The sequence below is a fragment of the Strix uralensis genome, chromosome 19 (assembly GCF_047716275.1).
Source record: "Strix uralensis isolate ZFMK-TIS-50842 chromosome 19, bStrUra1, whole genome shotgun sequence".
Classification (NCBI taxonomy): domain Eukaryota; kingdom Metazoa; phylum Chordata; class Aves; order Strigiformes; family Strigidae; genus Strix; species Strix uralensis.
In genome coordinates this window covers 5,492,654-5,507,792 of record NC_133990.1, presented here as the reverse complement: position 1 = coordinate 5,507,792, position 15,139 = coordinate 5,492,654, and the positions used below count along the sequence as shown (strand labels likewise).

Below are 15,139 nucleotides of genomic sequence, written 5' to 3'. Positions count from 1 at the left end.
GGTGTTTTTTTGCACAGAAAAGCAATTTGCTGTGCAGCTCCTTTAATTTTCAGTAGCGTATGTGTGTGTGTGTGTGTGTGTGTGTGTGTGTGTGTGTGTTTGCTGTGTTGTTTGAGGTTTTTTAAATCTTGTGTTCAGTTGTCTCAGTGTCATTCAATTTGTTAGTAACTAAAATTAAACTGAAAAATAAACAAAGCAAATCCAAATATGTAAAAGACGACATAAGCACCATCACCGAAACCTTTTATCATCCAAACCTCTTGTAACAAGGAGTCCCACTGTAACTGCACACTGCATGAAGAACAGACTCCTTTTGTTCATTTTTAACTTGCCTTTTGCTAAAATCTCTCATTCTTGTTTTCAAGAGACAGTAAATAACCATTTCCTAATCATCACCTCCCTGCCAGTTGTGCTTTTACAGACCTTCATCACACTCTGCCTCACTGTCACCTACTTAATGTTATTCGGAAACTAATTATGGCATTGTATTAATACCACTGATTTATTCTTCCACAATCCTGGCATAAAAACAGCTCTTAGAGTCCAAGATGACTAGTCTCTAGATATGACCAGAGCTATGGAACCACATCCTCATGACAGCTTGAAGAAAGTTTGTGCTTTACAGGTTATCCATTCTCTCTGACTCTAGTAGTACTTCTAATAAAATACTGTAACTCTCCCTGCAAAACCTGCCCCACTTATAAGCTTCTGCATCACCTCTTGGCCCCACTTCAAAAGAAACTTTAGAAACATCCAGATCAGGAGGGAGTTAAAGTCAACCATCATCTTACAGAGGAGGCAGAAGTAATTTCCACCAGGAGTGGTCCCCACTCTGAAAACTTTGATCAAGGACGAAGAATGTGAACCCAACACACAGATCGCAGTTCAACATTTCCCTATTACGGCTGAAACTCTGCCAGGTGATATTCTGTATTTGTCCCTTCCAGACACTGCTCTGCTACTTATCCACAAACCAATGGGAACTTTCCTCAGAGTGAGAAAAACTTAACTGAGCAGAGACAGCCCGGATGAACTGTCGGGAAGCTGCCGAAAACAACAGCAGAAAGGCTTTTTGGAATCAAGCTGTAACTGGCACAGGCAGCAAGTTAAACACAGCAGACTCCTCCACCTCACTACAACTTTGTTTTCTATTTCCAATTCAATTCCCTTGCTGTCTAAGGTCATTTCAGATAAACATTTTTATAAAGGATGCCCTTCAAAAGATAATATTTTTCTTTTATTGCCCTTTAATAAACACACAGCATCCTAAGTCTTAATGCATCTTGTAAAAGGTTACTATTTTTAAAAGTATCTAATTTCAGAACATAAAAATTAATTTGAAGCTGAACTATTCAGCCTGCTTTCAAATGCCATCACCTTTATGATAGTCTCTGAAGTTAAAATGGATTGTCATGTCTGTATTAGGAGCATCAACATAAATCGCGACCGTAATAAGAAAGAAGTCTTAAAAGAAGGATTATAGGACAGATTTTCATCTTCTAGAAGTCTGTTTTACTTCAAAAATTTACATAATCTGTACAGATACAGACAAAGTTAGCCTTTAGTGACCTGAGAATACCAAACCTCAGAGATTTGGAAACATGTTTGGTTTAAAGTCAAAGCTTATATTATTAAGCTGCTCCAGCCACGTGTCCCATTCTATTTCTTGTCCTAGTTTAATGATACTTCCAACATGCCTTGTGCTTTTTAATCAGGATGATGCACCTAATGATTTTGGTATTGAAAACTAACCTCCTCCAGTTTCCATACAGATCTCACAAAAACCAGAAGAAATGGATTACTGCCCAGAGCTGTGGTTTACTCGTTCATTAAACAGCTTACGCTTAGAATCCTCTTAAAAAGTCACTTAGTGGCAAATGGCTATTTGACACTACAAATAAAAATTTTTTAAAAGAATTTACTACAGCTTTCTATTCATACCAGTGTTACAATCCCACTGGGGATACTGCTGAATTTTTGGTGCAATTTGGACGGCTGTTTCCCACCAAAATTCAAGGAATTGTGGGGCACTAAATATATATATATATATTCTACACCTTCCCAAGGAACGTGTCAGATGCTCATCTACTTAAAGCATGACAAATTTTAAAACAAAAAATCCGACCGTCAGCAACTCTGGGTAGAAGAGATCTTTTTAGGACAACTGACAAACGCCCCAAAAGTTGGCAACATCAATATTGTACATGCCACGTGTGCTCATCCTACAATAAATGAGGCAGATCGCATATTGGAAACCTGTTGCACAGCGTAGGCATGTTTCCAAGAATCAAGCAACATACCTTGCTAGTGCCTAGAGCAACACCCAACCCAGTCCGTGAGCAGAAATATAGGGAGAAATTAAAAAGCATTTTATGAGTAAGAATTTTAACCAGCATAAATCAAGCCTCAATGAATTTCTTGTTTCTTCTAGGATGTGACATGTGTTGATTTTTAGTAAACTCTAGGCTAACGCTAGTAGGTAGCCTTACCAACAAACACAGGCTTTGACAAACCTTAATACTTCCTCCAGCACTTCCAAGGTTCAGTTAAGTCACGTCCAGAAAGAAGATGGATGGTCCTTGAGTTCTTACATGCGTAATGCAGCCTGTTTCCATTCAAGGCTACATCTCTCATGACAATAACTACCTTCTTTGATTTCTACAGACTAACCAACTTGCTTTTCATTCTTTCCTCTATGCTCCCCTGAAAAACTAAAGTATGTGACTCAGAGAAGTGTTTTGGTTTTTAAAGGCAAACCCACACACTTTCACAGTCTGTAACTTGCCAGACTGCAAACTCTGTAGGACACACATCATTACCTTCTTACTCTGGAAAATCACCAGACTCTCAAGACACTATTGCAATACAGATGTTAAATAATAAAATTCTGTGCTACCACCATACATATGAAGGGAAGGATCTTCCATAACTTGTATCTGCTGTGATCAACAGACTCCGCTTTAAAGACCTGTTATGGTGCCCTCAAAAATTTAATGTTTAAATGCCATGGCACTGAGACAGGAGCAGATGACTGCTATTACATATGACGGGAGTTTTCAAAACTGGAACCAAACCCACCTATTGGTACATCACTTCTGTCAGAGAGCACTTTATCACGCTCTCAGTGACCTGCCACCCTGACAATCCTAGAAACACTTTTCCAACAAACTACTTATGGAGTTTGAAGGAAAAAAATCAAAAGAATTATGTCACTGCAATTTATGTGTCAAACTACCAGGACAGTTAAATTCAATATAAAGATAATAAAAAAGGATCAATATGGCCAAGGAAAGAAGAGTTGAAATAATTAAGCACTTCATATGACACTGTCATCAGACTTTCTAGTATTAGTTATTGCATGGGCTACAGAGACATTCATCCAAACATGCACTATATATGCATCTGCTTACATCAGACTGATATAGAAACCTGAAATACAGTTACTCTGAGCTTCCCCACATGAAAAGTCCCTAGAAAACAAGAATTTCACTGTTAATAAAACACTACGTATCTTCACCCTCACAGTCACAGCAGTTGTAGCAGGACAGGAAGGATCCTTTCCACTTTCAGTGGGGAGCATCCATAGCACTTGCTACTTCACTCTTTCCTAGGAAAAGGTGTGCCAAGAGCCTCCTCATCCCTTTCCTCATAACCTAGAGGTCTCTCTTCTTCCTTCTCTCTACTTAGCCTCAACAGAGAAATAGATGATTCCCTTGGGACATCCACTACTGAGCTCCGGCAGAGCAGGTCAGCAGAACCAATTTTGCACTAGGCTTTACTGTAAAATCTTGCAGCTTTGGAAAAAGTAAGTCAAAAGCCACATAAGGTAAATTAACATCTTGCAGCCCACACAAACAAGAACATCACGAGTGCTTGCTCCAGCCCTGCTTGCTTTGCCAACGCTAGCTGCAAAGCATGATCAGCTCTCTGCTAGCTAGGTCCACTCTTCATGGCCACAGTTGTTAACTCAAGCGTGGAAGAAAGACAAAAGTCTGTATTAACAGCAAAAATAGTCATGCAAAATCAAGTAAAGAGGACTTTTACTCCATTTTACTGCACATAAATCCTATCCGACATTATGAAGACAAAGTAGAATCTGAACTCATGGCACATACGTAGTATTTTTTAACAATGGAAAGAGAAAACCCTAAACTAATTCAAAAGGAAAGGGATTGTTAGAATGCCCTGGGTTTGTGTTTCAATGAGCTATTCCCTAAAGGAATGGTATTGGTAGGCTGTTTCAGGGAACCAGGAAATAATTTTCCTTAACCCTTGTGAGTCATTCTTCACCGTATACTCATTATTTTTTGTACAGCACAGTACATGAGGTACTGGATTGCCGCTTTTGAAACTGTCAGGAGTCTAACTCAAAGCAATAAACAGAAGGAATATAACACCATTTAAATTACAAAAAGAAAACAACATTTCACTAATTATCTAATAACATTAGAATTTAATACTTGCATTGCTTAAGAAATTCTCAGTTATTTGGAAAACATTAAATACATGTATTTAAAGACTAACAAAAAAATACCAACTAGTTATTTTCACTTTTCCTTTTCTAAGCTTAGAAAGGCAATACCCCTATGGATCAAAAGGCCAGATAAATCTTATTAAGTACTAGGTTTTCCCTTTTGTCTAGTGCTCGCTCCACATTCCATCATTTCAGTCCTTTGAAATTCCTTTGTTCTGCCTGTGATCAGGGTTTCCAGGGGAAATCTGGCATTGGATCTAAAGGGAACCCCACACCACTGAAGTATTCCTGACAATTAATCATCTGGTAAATTATCTCTTCCTTTTTCCCCTACCTCACTTGCCCCCAGTATCTCCAGAGAACCTTTTAGTGTGGTGCTAATGAGACAACACTTCCTGTAGCATCAAAATGCATCATCTTGGAGGATTCATGTACACACAGAAGTTAAGCAGTTTCTGCAGTTACCACCTGAAAGTTCCTGTCCGTCAAACTTATATTTCAGAATAACAACAGGAATTTTCTCCGTATTTGCTCTCAGACCATATCTACCACCAAAGCCTATGCGGCTGAAAGGGCACTTTCAGCTGGGGAGAAAGAAAACACAGGACTGCAGGGCTGCTTCCCTTGTGCTGTTCTGCCAGTGAGGAGGAGGCTGCAGTGCCTGCAGCCACATTTTCTCCATAAAATCCCTTTTACTATCCACTTTCTGGTGTTCGTTTAGGACATAAGCTGCTCATCAACAAATGCAACCAGAGGGAGAAAGTGTGCAGCCAATACTTACACTGATTGCCCTGTTCACTAAGTAACAAACAATGGGATGTGCTTATTCTGTGCATCTACAGAAAAAGTTTCTGTATCGAATCAGGAAGCATGACGATCCATAAAGAAGGGGCACAAGATTACATGTAACTTCTTATTTGCTCTTTATTTTTTTTTGTTGGATTTTAATATATACAAAATGTAACATAAGAGAAAGAATCAAATCAAAACATTTTGATTTTAAACTCCTCTAAAATCTGAAGCTCTATGCTAATAATGAATGGCACAGAGGGGGGCAAAGTACTAAAAAAGGATGCTGTTTTATTTATTTTCATTGTCTTTGTTGAACATCACACTTTGGTGACTGGGGTCTAAGTGCCCCTCCCTCCAGGGCTATGGGAAACCATTACTTTCTTTCGAAGACTCTTCACATACCATACTCACACAATATACACGAGGAAAGAGAATTTCTTCCAACAACGGTATGCATTAATTTATAATATTTTTCCAAGATCCTTTATCAAGTTTCAGTTGTAGGTCAAATAATTTATGCTTTGCAAAGATAATCTCTGCATTCAAAATTTATCGGTCCTTCAGAGGTTGGTTCTCATTAGTGCTCATCATTTTCACTGCTCATGAAATACATCTTCACAAGCTGAGCCATTCCTACTCGATATCAAGGATTCCTACACACTAACTTGATCTAACTGTTGCAATTATGAATCATCTGACAGAGCCGTAAGTTATGATCCTCAGTGACCACTAATGAAGGTTGCCTAGCAGTTAAAATATCAAAGCAGCATATATCAGCACACTTTAGAGCACAAGATAGACTTCCAGTGTTGCACTTCTCTTATATTTATTATATACTGTAAATTACATCACAGGCTGCCTCCAACACTGACAGTCCTGTACTCCAGAGTTAAACACCAGGTTTTAATAACCACTCCTGACAATCTTTTGATCGCCGGGGGGGGCAGATGAAAGGCAAGGCCGCCTGCTGCAGGCAATCTGCTCAGTCAAAACAAAGGGGACTTCAGAGAGAGACAGAGATGCATCAGGTGTTAATCTCAAATGAACAACCAGGAGTGCGGGCTGATTGACTCCCTCTCCATTTCCAGCCGAAAAAGGGTAAGTGCCTGCCAGCGGGCTCATTCAGGATGCACGCAGGAAGGGAAAGGTGCTATTAGCGAGGCATGAAATATTTTGATTTGGAAACCCAAAACCTTCAAAAGTCATTTTAGGCTCTTTCTAAATCACTTTAAGCTAATCATTCAACTATCTGATTTTTCAAATACACTGTATGGAACAAACCTTGTTGGCATTTAAAACAAGTTCTCTCATTCAAACATGGCAGTGTAGTAATCTGCTAGAGGAAGAAGAAAAAAAATAAATTTTCAGAGCTATCAAAAAGTGGACAAGCAGGACTGTGAGATTACTTGGGAAAAACCTCTTGCATCAAGTGGAGGTGGGCTGGATGATCTGACAGAGGTCATCGCCTCCGACTTGGGCCTGAATGAGAGTATATTAATAACGTTAGCATCAGAATAAAAAGTTCCAACCACATGCTTTCAGACATTCAATAAATCATGTATTTGGTAGGAAAAGTTTAGGCATGATGAGATAACACCAAAAAACACACTTGATTTGAGGGAATATAAAAGAACTCTTGCTGTTCTTTCGTGTTTAATTTCTTGACTGAAATAAAGAGAAAGGGGTCTGAGGGACTACCAGACTCCTGCTACTTTTCTTTTCCACTTCTTCACGAATCCAAGCATCTCTCACTAAACACCCCTTTCTGCATATTAGTTTAACCCTTATTTTTTTTTTCTATTGCTTCAATCCTTATAACAGATTTCTCTATGGATTTGCTGAGAAACCATAGCTGTACTCTCAGAAAGGAACACAGCTACTAATGTCCCATCGCTTTACAGTATTTTTCACAGCCACAGAAAGCAAACAGTTTACTTGGGGTCTCATAGTCCAACGTGAACCATTTTTACTTCTATGATCAAAATCTCTGTATTAAACATCTCTCAAATGGGGAAATGGAGAAACAAGTAGTATTGCAGGGCCTCTGATCAAGCAAAAACCAGAGTATTTATAAAACTTGCAGAAACAAAAGAAGATATACGTAAAAAACCTCCGTGCTCACAAGATAGGTGGGACCCAACCACATACAAACCTCTCAGGTTCCTTCTCACTCACAAAAGCTGTTTGATGGGGCAGGGGGCAACAAGGGAAAGAAGCGTTGAGTTAATACTTCCTATGCTGCATCTCATACACATAAAATCATCATTGTTACTGCTTGACAACCTTGAAATTAAATGTGGAGTTGATAAGGAGAAGACTCTGCTCTGCCATGGAAGCTGGCAGCACATCTCCCTACCACCCTCCTCCTCCCAATGATGCAGGTGTTCACAATAACTAATTCCTCATGGGTTTTTTCCCTCCTTGAAAAATGAATTACAATTTTTACTGGCCCAGCAAGCTAAAACAGTTACAGCCAATATATCTTTAAGGAAGAACAAGGTGTTGGACTTCTGACAATCAGTGCAACACATTCTTTCATAACATTTACTTCAAAATTCAAAACACCCTCAAACTTAAGTTTTTCCTACTCTTTTCATCTGTTACATGACCTTAAACATCAGATAGTTTAGAAAACTACAAATACACAACAAACATCAGTTCGTTATGACTGAGCACTGGAATAGAAGCACATTAGCATGATTACAACTGATGACATTGCTGCTTGGCCATTATGGTATGAATTGTTTATCCACATTGGATCAATTTGCCTGTTTTATTCCTTGGAGTCCAAGCACTGCTGATTAACCCATATTTGCAAAAACAACTGTAAAAGAAGTTGAGTTCAGACCATCAGTACAGCAAACCACAGCTTCACCTACAGGCAACGGAGGCACGATGAAGATTTCAAAATGTTGCTGTGTTTGTAAGCTCCAGTTGACCCTTCTGTGGAAGATGGGTTAATGTTTGCTTATCTAAGTAGGCGTATTACTTTTCAGCATTTTTTAAAAGTTGTTTTGTGAGTACTGGGCAATCAAGTAACTTCAGAACAGCAAAATACCATAAAAGGTGAAGACTACAGCTATCCTTCTGGCTGCATAGAGATAGTAAGTGGATTAAAAACTGGAGGAGAGGCTGCTCTATTTTGACTTTATTTAGCTTGGTGCCTGTCCCTGCAGCATCCAAATGACGATCACAGTTTGTCTCAATACAGAAGATCACACACAGGGTCCACGGGCTGGCAACTGAACTCAGATCCTGAATTTCACTCCATTATTTTAACACCAACCCACTCTTCCCCCCATTACAGCTATACTTCTAAAGGATCATGGCTGTCAAGAGAGAATGACATTAAGAGCAAAACGCAGCCATCAGATCAGACCCTGAAGGGACAGGGATGATATCTGCTCTTACATTTATTCCTTCATTCTGGTTAACATATTTACTATATTTCTTGTTTTCAGCTCTCTAACTTCAGCTAAACTATTCAGTCCAGTCTGCTTCCTTTTCAAGGTACCATCAGTCAAATTCAACCACATCATTTTATCTCTCGGTTACTAAATTCAAACCATTTTAAACATCCTGCTTTCATCTTTATAGCTCTCTCCCACTTCTTAACCGTGCTGCAGTTACAGAAGAATGTACTTGACATATAAAATGTGCATGTGATTCCTTTAACATTTTAATGCCGTGTATTGTGTTGTAAACATCTCTTCATGTTTTATCTCCTTCTCCATAAATCAGAGGCTAGTATCTTAGAAGTCTCAAAAATGACATGTTTTCTCCATAATATAAATGTAAGACTCTACTCCTTGAAACTTGAGTCAGCTTTCAAAAATCATCAAAAACCAGAGCTACAAAAAAGCAAAAGATTATCAACTGACTTAATATCATTTTCTCCCACTCCGTTTCTATGACAGCATGAGTATAGGAAAAAATAAGTTACAAAATTGAGTCTTCACCAATCAGAACAACAATGTTTTGATTATTCTTTTTTGTCACTTGTAAAGAACAACACCAAGGTAAATTATTTTTCTGTGTATCCATACCAAAATACAACACTGAGAGAGTCAGGGAAGTGGACAGTATAAAAAAGTTATATGCTAGGAATAATTCTTCGTTTTATCCAAGATTAACATGCACTGTTTACAAGATGAACCCCAGAACATATTTCCATTTCCTTACAGTAACTGCAATTAATGACTGATCTCTCATTATGACATTTTTCTGGTGGTTTTGTCTAGCTTAGTAATGTTACAGTAAAAATGTGTCTCAGTCTATTCCTTGGTAAATGCATTAAGTGATTTTTTTTTTAAATTAAAACCCTCTGTAAAATAGTGATTATTTTGAAGAGAGAGAACACCGATAAAGAACACCTGTCCAAAATAATTTGAAGTTACTTCAATGATGTAAAAAAGAAGAGTGCCATTAGAAAAAAAGAGGAAAAAAAGAGGAAAGCAGTTTTAGCAGGTGGTACTGAAAAGTGGTGACATGTTGTAGTACAATACTGAAGGGCTGAAGGATATAACACAGTGTTGGGTGATGTGGAAGAGACCCAGGACCGCTGGCTTAGTGTGCCACTAAAATGCTAGATTAGGTGCGAAGTACAGCTCTGAAGTATTGTGATAGGAAGGGGTGAGGCAGAGGCAGAACTGCTGGTAGAGGACAAGAGAAATAAAACACTATCTTTTCTTTGGCACCTTCCAGCAGGAGTTTACTCCCTTATAGCCCACAGACCCAACACACTCTACAGGAAGCCCAAGGACCCTCCAATATTTATCCAGATCCCCAGAATTCATAACATTTTCCACCAGCCTGAAAGATTCTGTTTCTCTCAAACTACTGTGCAACATAAATTATTCCAAGATACTCTTCTTGACATTTTCTACACAAATGTTTCTAGAATAACCTTGCTGTAGAACAGGTACCATGTTTCCCCCTAATGCAAGCCTATGCTCAAGTATTTTTTGTCTGTATTTTCCAGGTTATTTTCAAACAGACCCTTTTCACTGTCATTTTAAAAAAAAAAAAAAAAAAAGGTTATCCGATTTCAAAGAATTGTCATAAAAATACATTATTTCTAGTTGCATTGGAAAGTACAGCTAGTATTTAGCATTTACAGGTTGTGAAACTTGTTTGTAAATACATGCCTTTGATAAATATCCAGATTGTACTTCTATGAACAATGGAAAAATACAGGGTTGCCAACTCATCTTCTTTTATTATTGCTTTCTTGTTAAACACAGTGAAGTGGGGCAAGAGCCTCCACTCTGGCCAATTTCTGTGACTTTCCAACTCTTGTGGTTAGGAAAAAAAAAAAATGTTTAAATTGTGACATACAGCCATCTGAAATCAAGAGAGGAAGTGATAATTAAAAGATTACTTTAGACCAACTTCATAAAGAAACAAAACACGACTTCTTGGTCTCTGTGCATTACTTAGCATAGTCCTGGCTCCCTCCCCGGTAGTTAATTCAACTTAAATAGTTAATTCAACTTAATTCAATGGGGGTAAACTGGCCTCAGCTTCTACCAGATTGCTAAAATGAAGTGGTTAAGAGAAGGAAAAAAAAAAAAAACACCAAACCAAACCACAGAATCTGAACAGTTAAAAGTTTGTACCAACAGTTCCATGAATATTATGGAATCTCTGCTACATTTTTACAGGACCAGGCTCCTCACATCCTGTCCTAAATCATGGGGAAGAATCTTACACAATCGACACTTTACCTTCCCACGACATATTTGAGGACTGTAAATCGTGAACACAGATTTATCAGGGAAATGAGGAGTGGGAAAGACGAGTTGCCCTTAAAGATGTACAGATTTATAGCAATATGGGAAACGGAAAGACGGTTATCATATAAAAAGGTCCTTAAGGGATAGCAAGGAGCAACAAGGGAAGCATGAGTCATGAGCTGCCAGAGAAGAGGATGTGTATGGGGAGCAATGGACAGAGCAAAGTAGCAATAAAGGAAGTTCCAAGTCAAATGTGCTCCTTCACAAAGGTCAAGACAGATACCCAAGCTTAAAGTATTTATCGAAAATTAAATTCCCAGCCAATTCAGACACAGCACCACCAGCAACACTGAGAAACGGACACTCACCAGTTGAAAGGATCCATTGATAAACAAGGTCATAGACCTCAGCTCTTCTATTTTGCTTTGTTACCAACTCTGCTTCTCTATTTTCCTTAATAAAAGTAGCTGCCTTGAAGGTCTGTCTGCATAGGCAAGTGGCTGAACACGAGTGAGTGTGCAAACTTAAAGCATTCAGCTAAAAGTGTGAAAGACAGTTTTACACATTGTGAGGCTGGAGTAACCTTCTCTATTTAAGGGCATATTAACAGCTGCTCCTATGGTGAGATAGCAGTGAGTGAGTAATGAATTACGAGCCCAAGCAAACAGTTACTGCACTCCTAACTTTGCTTTCCCATCCCAGCAAGCCTGAACAGTGTCAAATTCCAAATTATGGCCCAGGATTCCTGGTACTCCTAAGTATCTCAAGATTTTAAAAAGCAAGGTTTTAAAACGTGGCTACTTTTGAGGCAAAATACAACACTGAGCAGTATGTGGAAGCTGAAGACAAAGAATACCAGTTACTTGTGTGTGAATATCATCTCTAGGAAGATCTATCAAAATCTCAAGAAAGTCAAGTTGCACAGGTGTCTCTAAACAAGCAATAATTAATTCTCCTCTTAGTCCAGTAGTATCCACAAAGGTGAAAGTAAACATGACAGAAAATATTTCAAAGGATTGGTAAGTCACAAAATGAATTATTAATATTAAAAAAACTGTAGTAAAGGCAAAAAAAGGAAGAAAAAAGCATTACCTCCAAAACCATATCAAAACCAAGAAAGCTTCACCTTAGTTATGACAGCTTTTCTACCCAGACTTCATGTGAAAAATATGCACATGATAACCAAATGTATAGTTCAGAAAATAGTGTGACTTAAAATTATTTTTCAAGGCTACCTAAGTTAGGTAGGCTACCTAAATATTTCCAAGCAACTAAAAATCATGCAGCATCCTTCCTATTTTGCAGGGGAAACAGACACGAAATTAGCTGTGTACCCTAATTTTAAGCTCAGTGAAAACAAACAGTAAAACTTGTACTTACTTCAGTCCAAGCGAGGTGCGTGTTTATGGGTGCAATCTCAAAAAGCACACTGGGTGCCTACAGCTGAGGTGTTACAAGGTGTAAACATCAAAGAGCTCAACTCAAGCAAGGTGGCTCCAGGATGTAGATCACAGGAAACCTCCATGTCCTGTTCCATTAGCGGGGTGCCAGGACTCAGCCTCCCCCATTTCCCAAGTGATTGCTGAAACCATAAAGCGCTACCAAAGGTGGCACCACTACTGCCACTTCTTTTGCCAGGCCATATTACAACTGAAAGCAACTTGGCTACTATGCTTTGTAATTCTGTTCAACACCACAAGTGTTGTTACCCGTTCACTAGTTAGGCTCTCCTTTGGGACTTAGGAAGAGCCTAACAGCAACCTTGCTTCTCAGCTGGATTGCAGGAGAGCTGAGAGACCAGCATCAAGCTCCGCAGGCGTGTTCACACATGCAAGGAAGCTCAAGTTCAGGCACCTGGAACATCTCCAGCATGAAACAGCTACCACACAGTGGAGATTTTCAGTACCTTTTGTAGATGCGCAGGAGATACCATGATACTACTCTGAACAGAAGCACACAAACCCCACTGAATTCCCACTACAGATGTTTAGAAAGGTGCTCTGCACCATTCTTTAGACAAATCTGATACGGACATATACTAACACAACCGAAGAACCAGGCCCATAAGGCTGGAGCCCCGATGGCTATTCTTACACTCTAATTACACAGTTCTTCCTATGCCATTTCCAGTGACCCAGGCTTGGTATTATCAAGACAAACATTATTATTGGGAAGCTTAAAACCTCATCAACTCCACGCTCTGCCTAGCAACTATACTTTAATTCTCAGACATATATTCCTTTTGCGGTGTCAGATTTAGCGGCTCAGAGCTCACACAGCAGCTGAAGGCGCAGCATTCCCAGCCATCCATTTATGCTCCTTGGCAGCATTTCAGAAGCCAGGATGACACCAGTTTGCGGTACAGATGAAGTGATGGACTGACCTGATTGATGGAGTTGGCAGCACAGGACGCTAGTCCAGTTCCGAGGGAGGCGATCAGGAAACAGGTCAGGTCAAAAGGGACTGGGGCCATGGCAAAGCCAGCAGACGCAGTGCTTACAACCAGAGCTGCAACACAAGCGAGAGCACAGTTCAAAGCATCAACAAGAAACCGCCCCCTTTGTACACACCACTAGAGTTAAGGTTTTTAAACTCTGTAAGCACCCTTATGCGGATTAATTTTTTGGTACTTTTATGGATCAAAGTAGCTCCAGGATCTATGTACAATTAATACTACTACTCTACATAAAGAAGTCAAGGATGAGGAGAACTGTCAGGGATGACATGAGAAACCCAGAAGCATCAGCACATTAGTAGAAGAGGTGAGAATAAGACTTATGCCTGTGTATTCCCTATTTCATGAATTTGCTAAAGGATCAAACTGCCTCACGCAACATGTACAGGAGATGTGTTTGTTGCAGTAACTCACATGCCATTGCAAAGTCTGACATGGAAGAAAAACAGTAAGAAAAGTCCCAAATGGAGACATAAACATTATATCAAATTATAGCAGAAACTTAAGCAGTGCAGAGAGTCAAAAAGAGACTCAGGGCATGTAGGCCACAGCTGGTGAAGCCAGTAACTTCACTGTGTAAGTTCACACTGTTCCCATTGGAAATGCCCACTTCAGACAGAAGGTACAATCACACCATCACATGGACCCAGCAACTCTTAAAGGCCTCAAAATTTAGGTGGCTTAAAAATCCATTTCAGTTCAGCCATCCAAAATTATAATTTTAGTACAGTACTGCAAATCACATCCTTAAAATGAGTCTCAATCCTAATATTGTAATTACCCAAATAATAGGTCTTACAAACCTCACTTTTGGCAAGAAATAGTATGACATGAAAAATTTCTTATACTATAAAAGTCAGCACACTTCCTGGATATCTTACTCATGACTTTGAACCTTACAATGTGAAATTAATCGTTATTAAACAGAAAGTATTTAAATTATATTCTGCATATAATTGAGTGTTCCACACCTCAGCTAGCTCAAAACAAAGCATCAAAATGTTCTTATCTTCCTGATTCCTACAAAATCTCCTGTTTATCTCAAGTTAAATGACAAATAAATAACCTTTGCTGACTGAAAATACCTGGATTATCGACTAAGCAGCATTACTTAGGATGACAAACTAAAAGTCATGGCAAAGACCTGCCAGCATGGATGCACATGCAAAGTGCTCATTTTAAGAACTGCATAGGAACCTTAGGATTTAATCCTAAAAAGACAGTGAAGAAAATCTGCTGCTCATCAAAACTTTGCTCTAAGCATAAAAATCCATTAGCAGCTGAATATATTATAATAATATATATGATATTATTATAAACACTGATTATTTAGCCTTGTTATGGATTCACAGGATGTTGTGCAGATGGCTGTGAGTGCGCTGTATCAGGGTCTCTGCCCAATGCCAAGGTAAGTCCCCTGGCTTGGATTCCCCAGGACAACACGGGGCTCTCGCTGCGGCCCCTTCAGCTACTAAAATACAATGAATCTACAATGGAGCCTTATCTCTGAGAAGCTGTGAAATAACCACAGATTCTGTAACCTCACTGGACAGGCTAACAGACATGCAGGTACTGATCACGTCAGAAAGACTGGACCCCATTTATTACATAAATACAACAGCATCTTGGTTTCAGGACTCTTGGATATTTCTTAGTGGAATGCACAAGAAAAGATGAAATGCA

The 15,139-nt window shown here is 39.1% G+C and overlaps 1 protein-coding gene across 2 annotated transcripts in view; it reads right to left on the bottom strand.

The window, feature by feature from the left end:
- COX10 (cytochrome c oxidase assembly factor heme A:farnesyltransferase COX10) overlaps positions 1–15,139 on the bottom strand; it is a 105,617-nt gene that overhangs the window by 80,393 nt on the left and 10,085 nt on the right. For both annotated transcript variants that reach the window (XM_074889134.1, XM_074889133.1), the window contains exon 4: positions 13,385–13,509. In XM_074889134.1, coding sequence (XP_074745235.1) covers positions 13,385–13,509 — 125 coding nt within the window. The remainder of the gene's footprint in view (positions 1–13,384; positions 13,510–15,139) is intronic.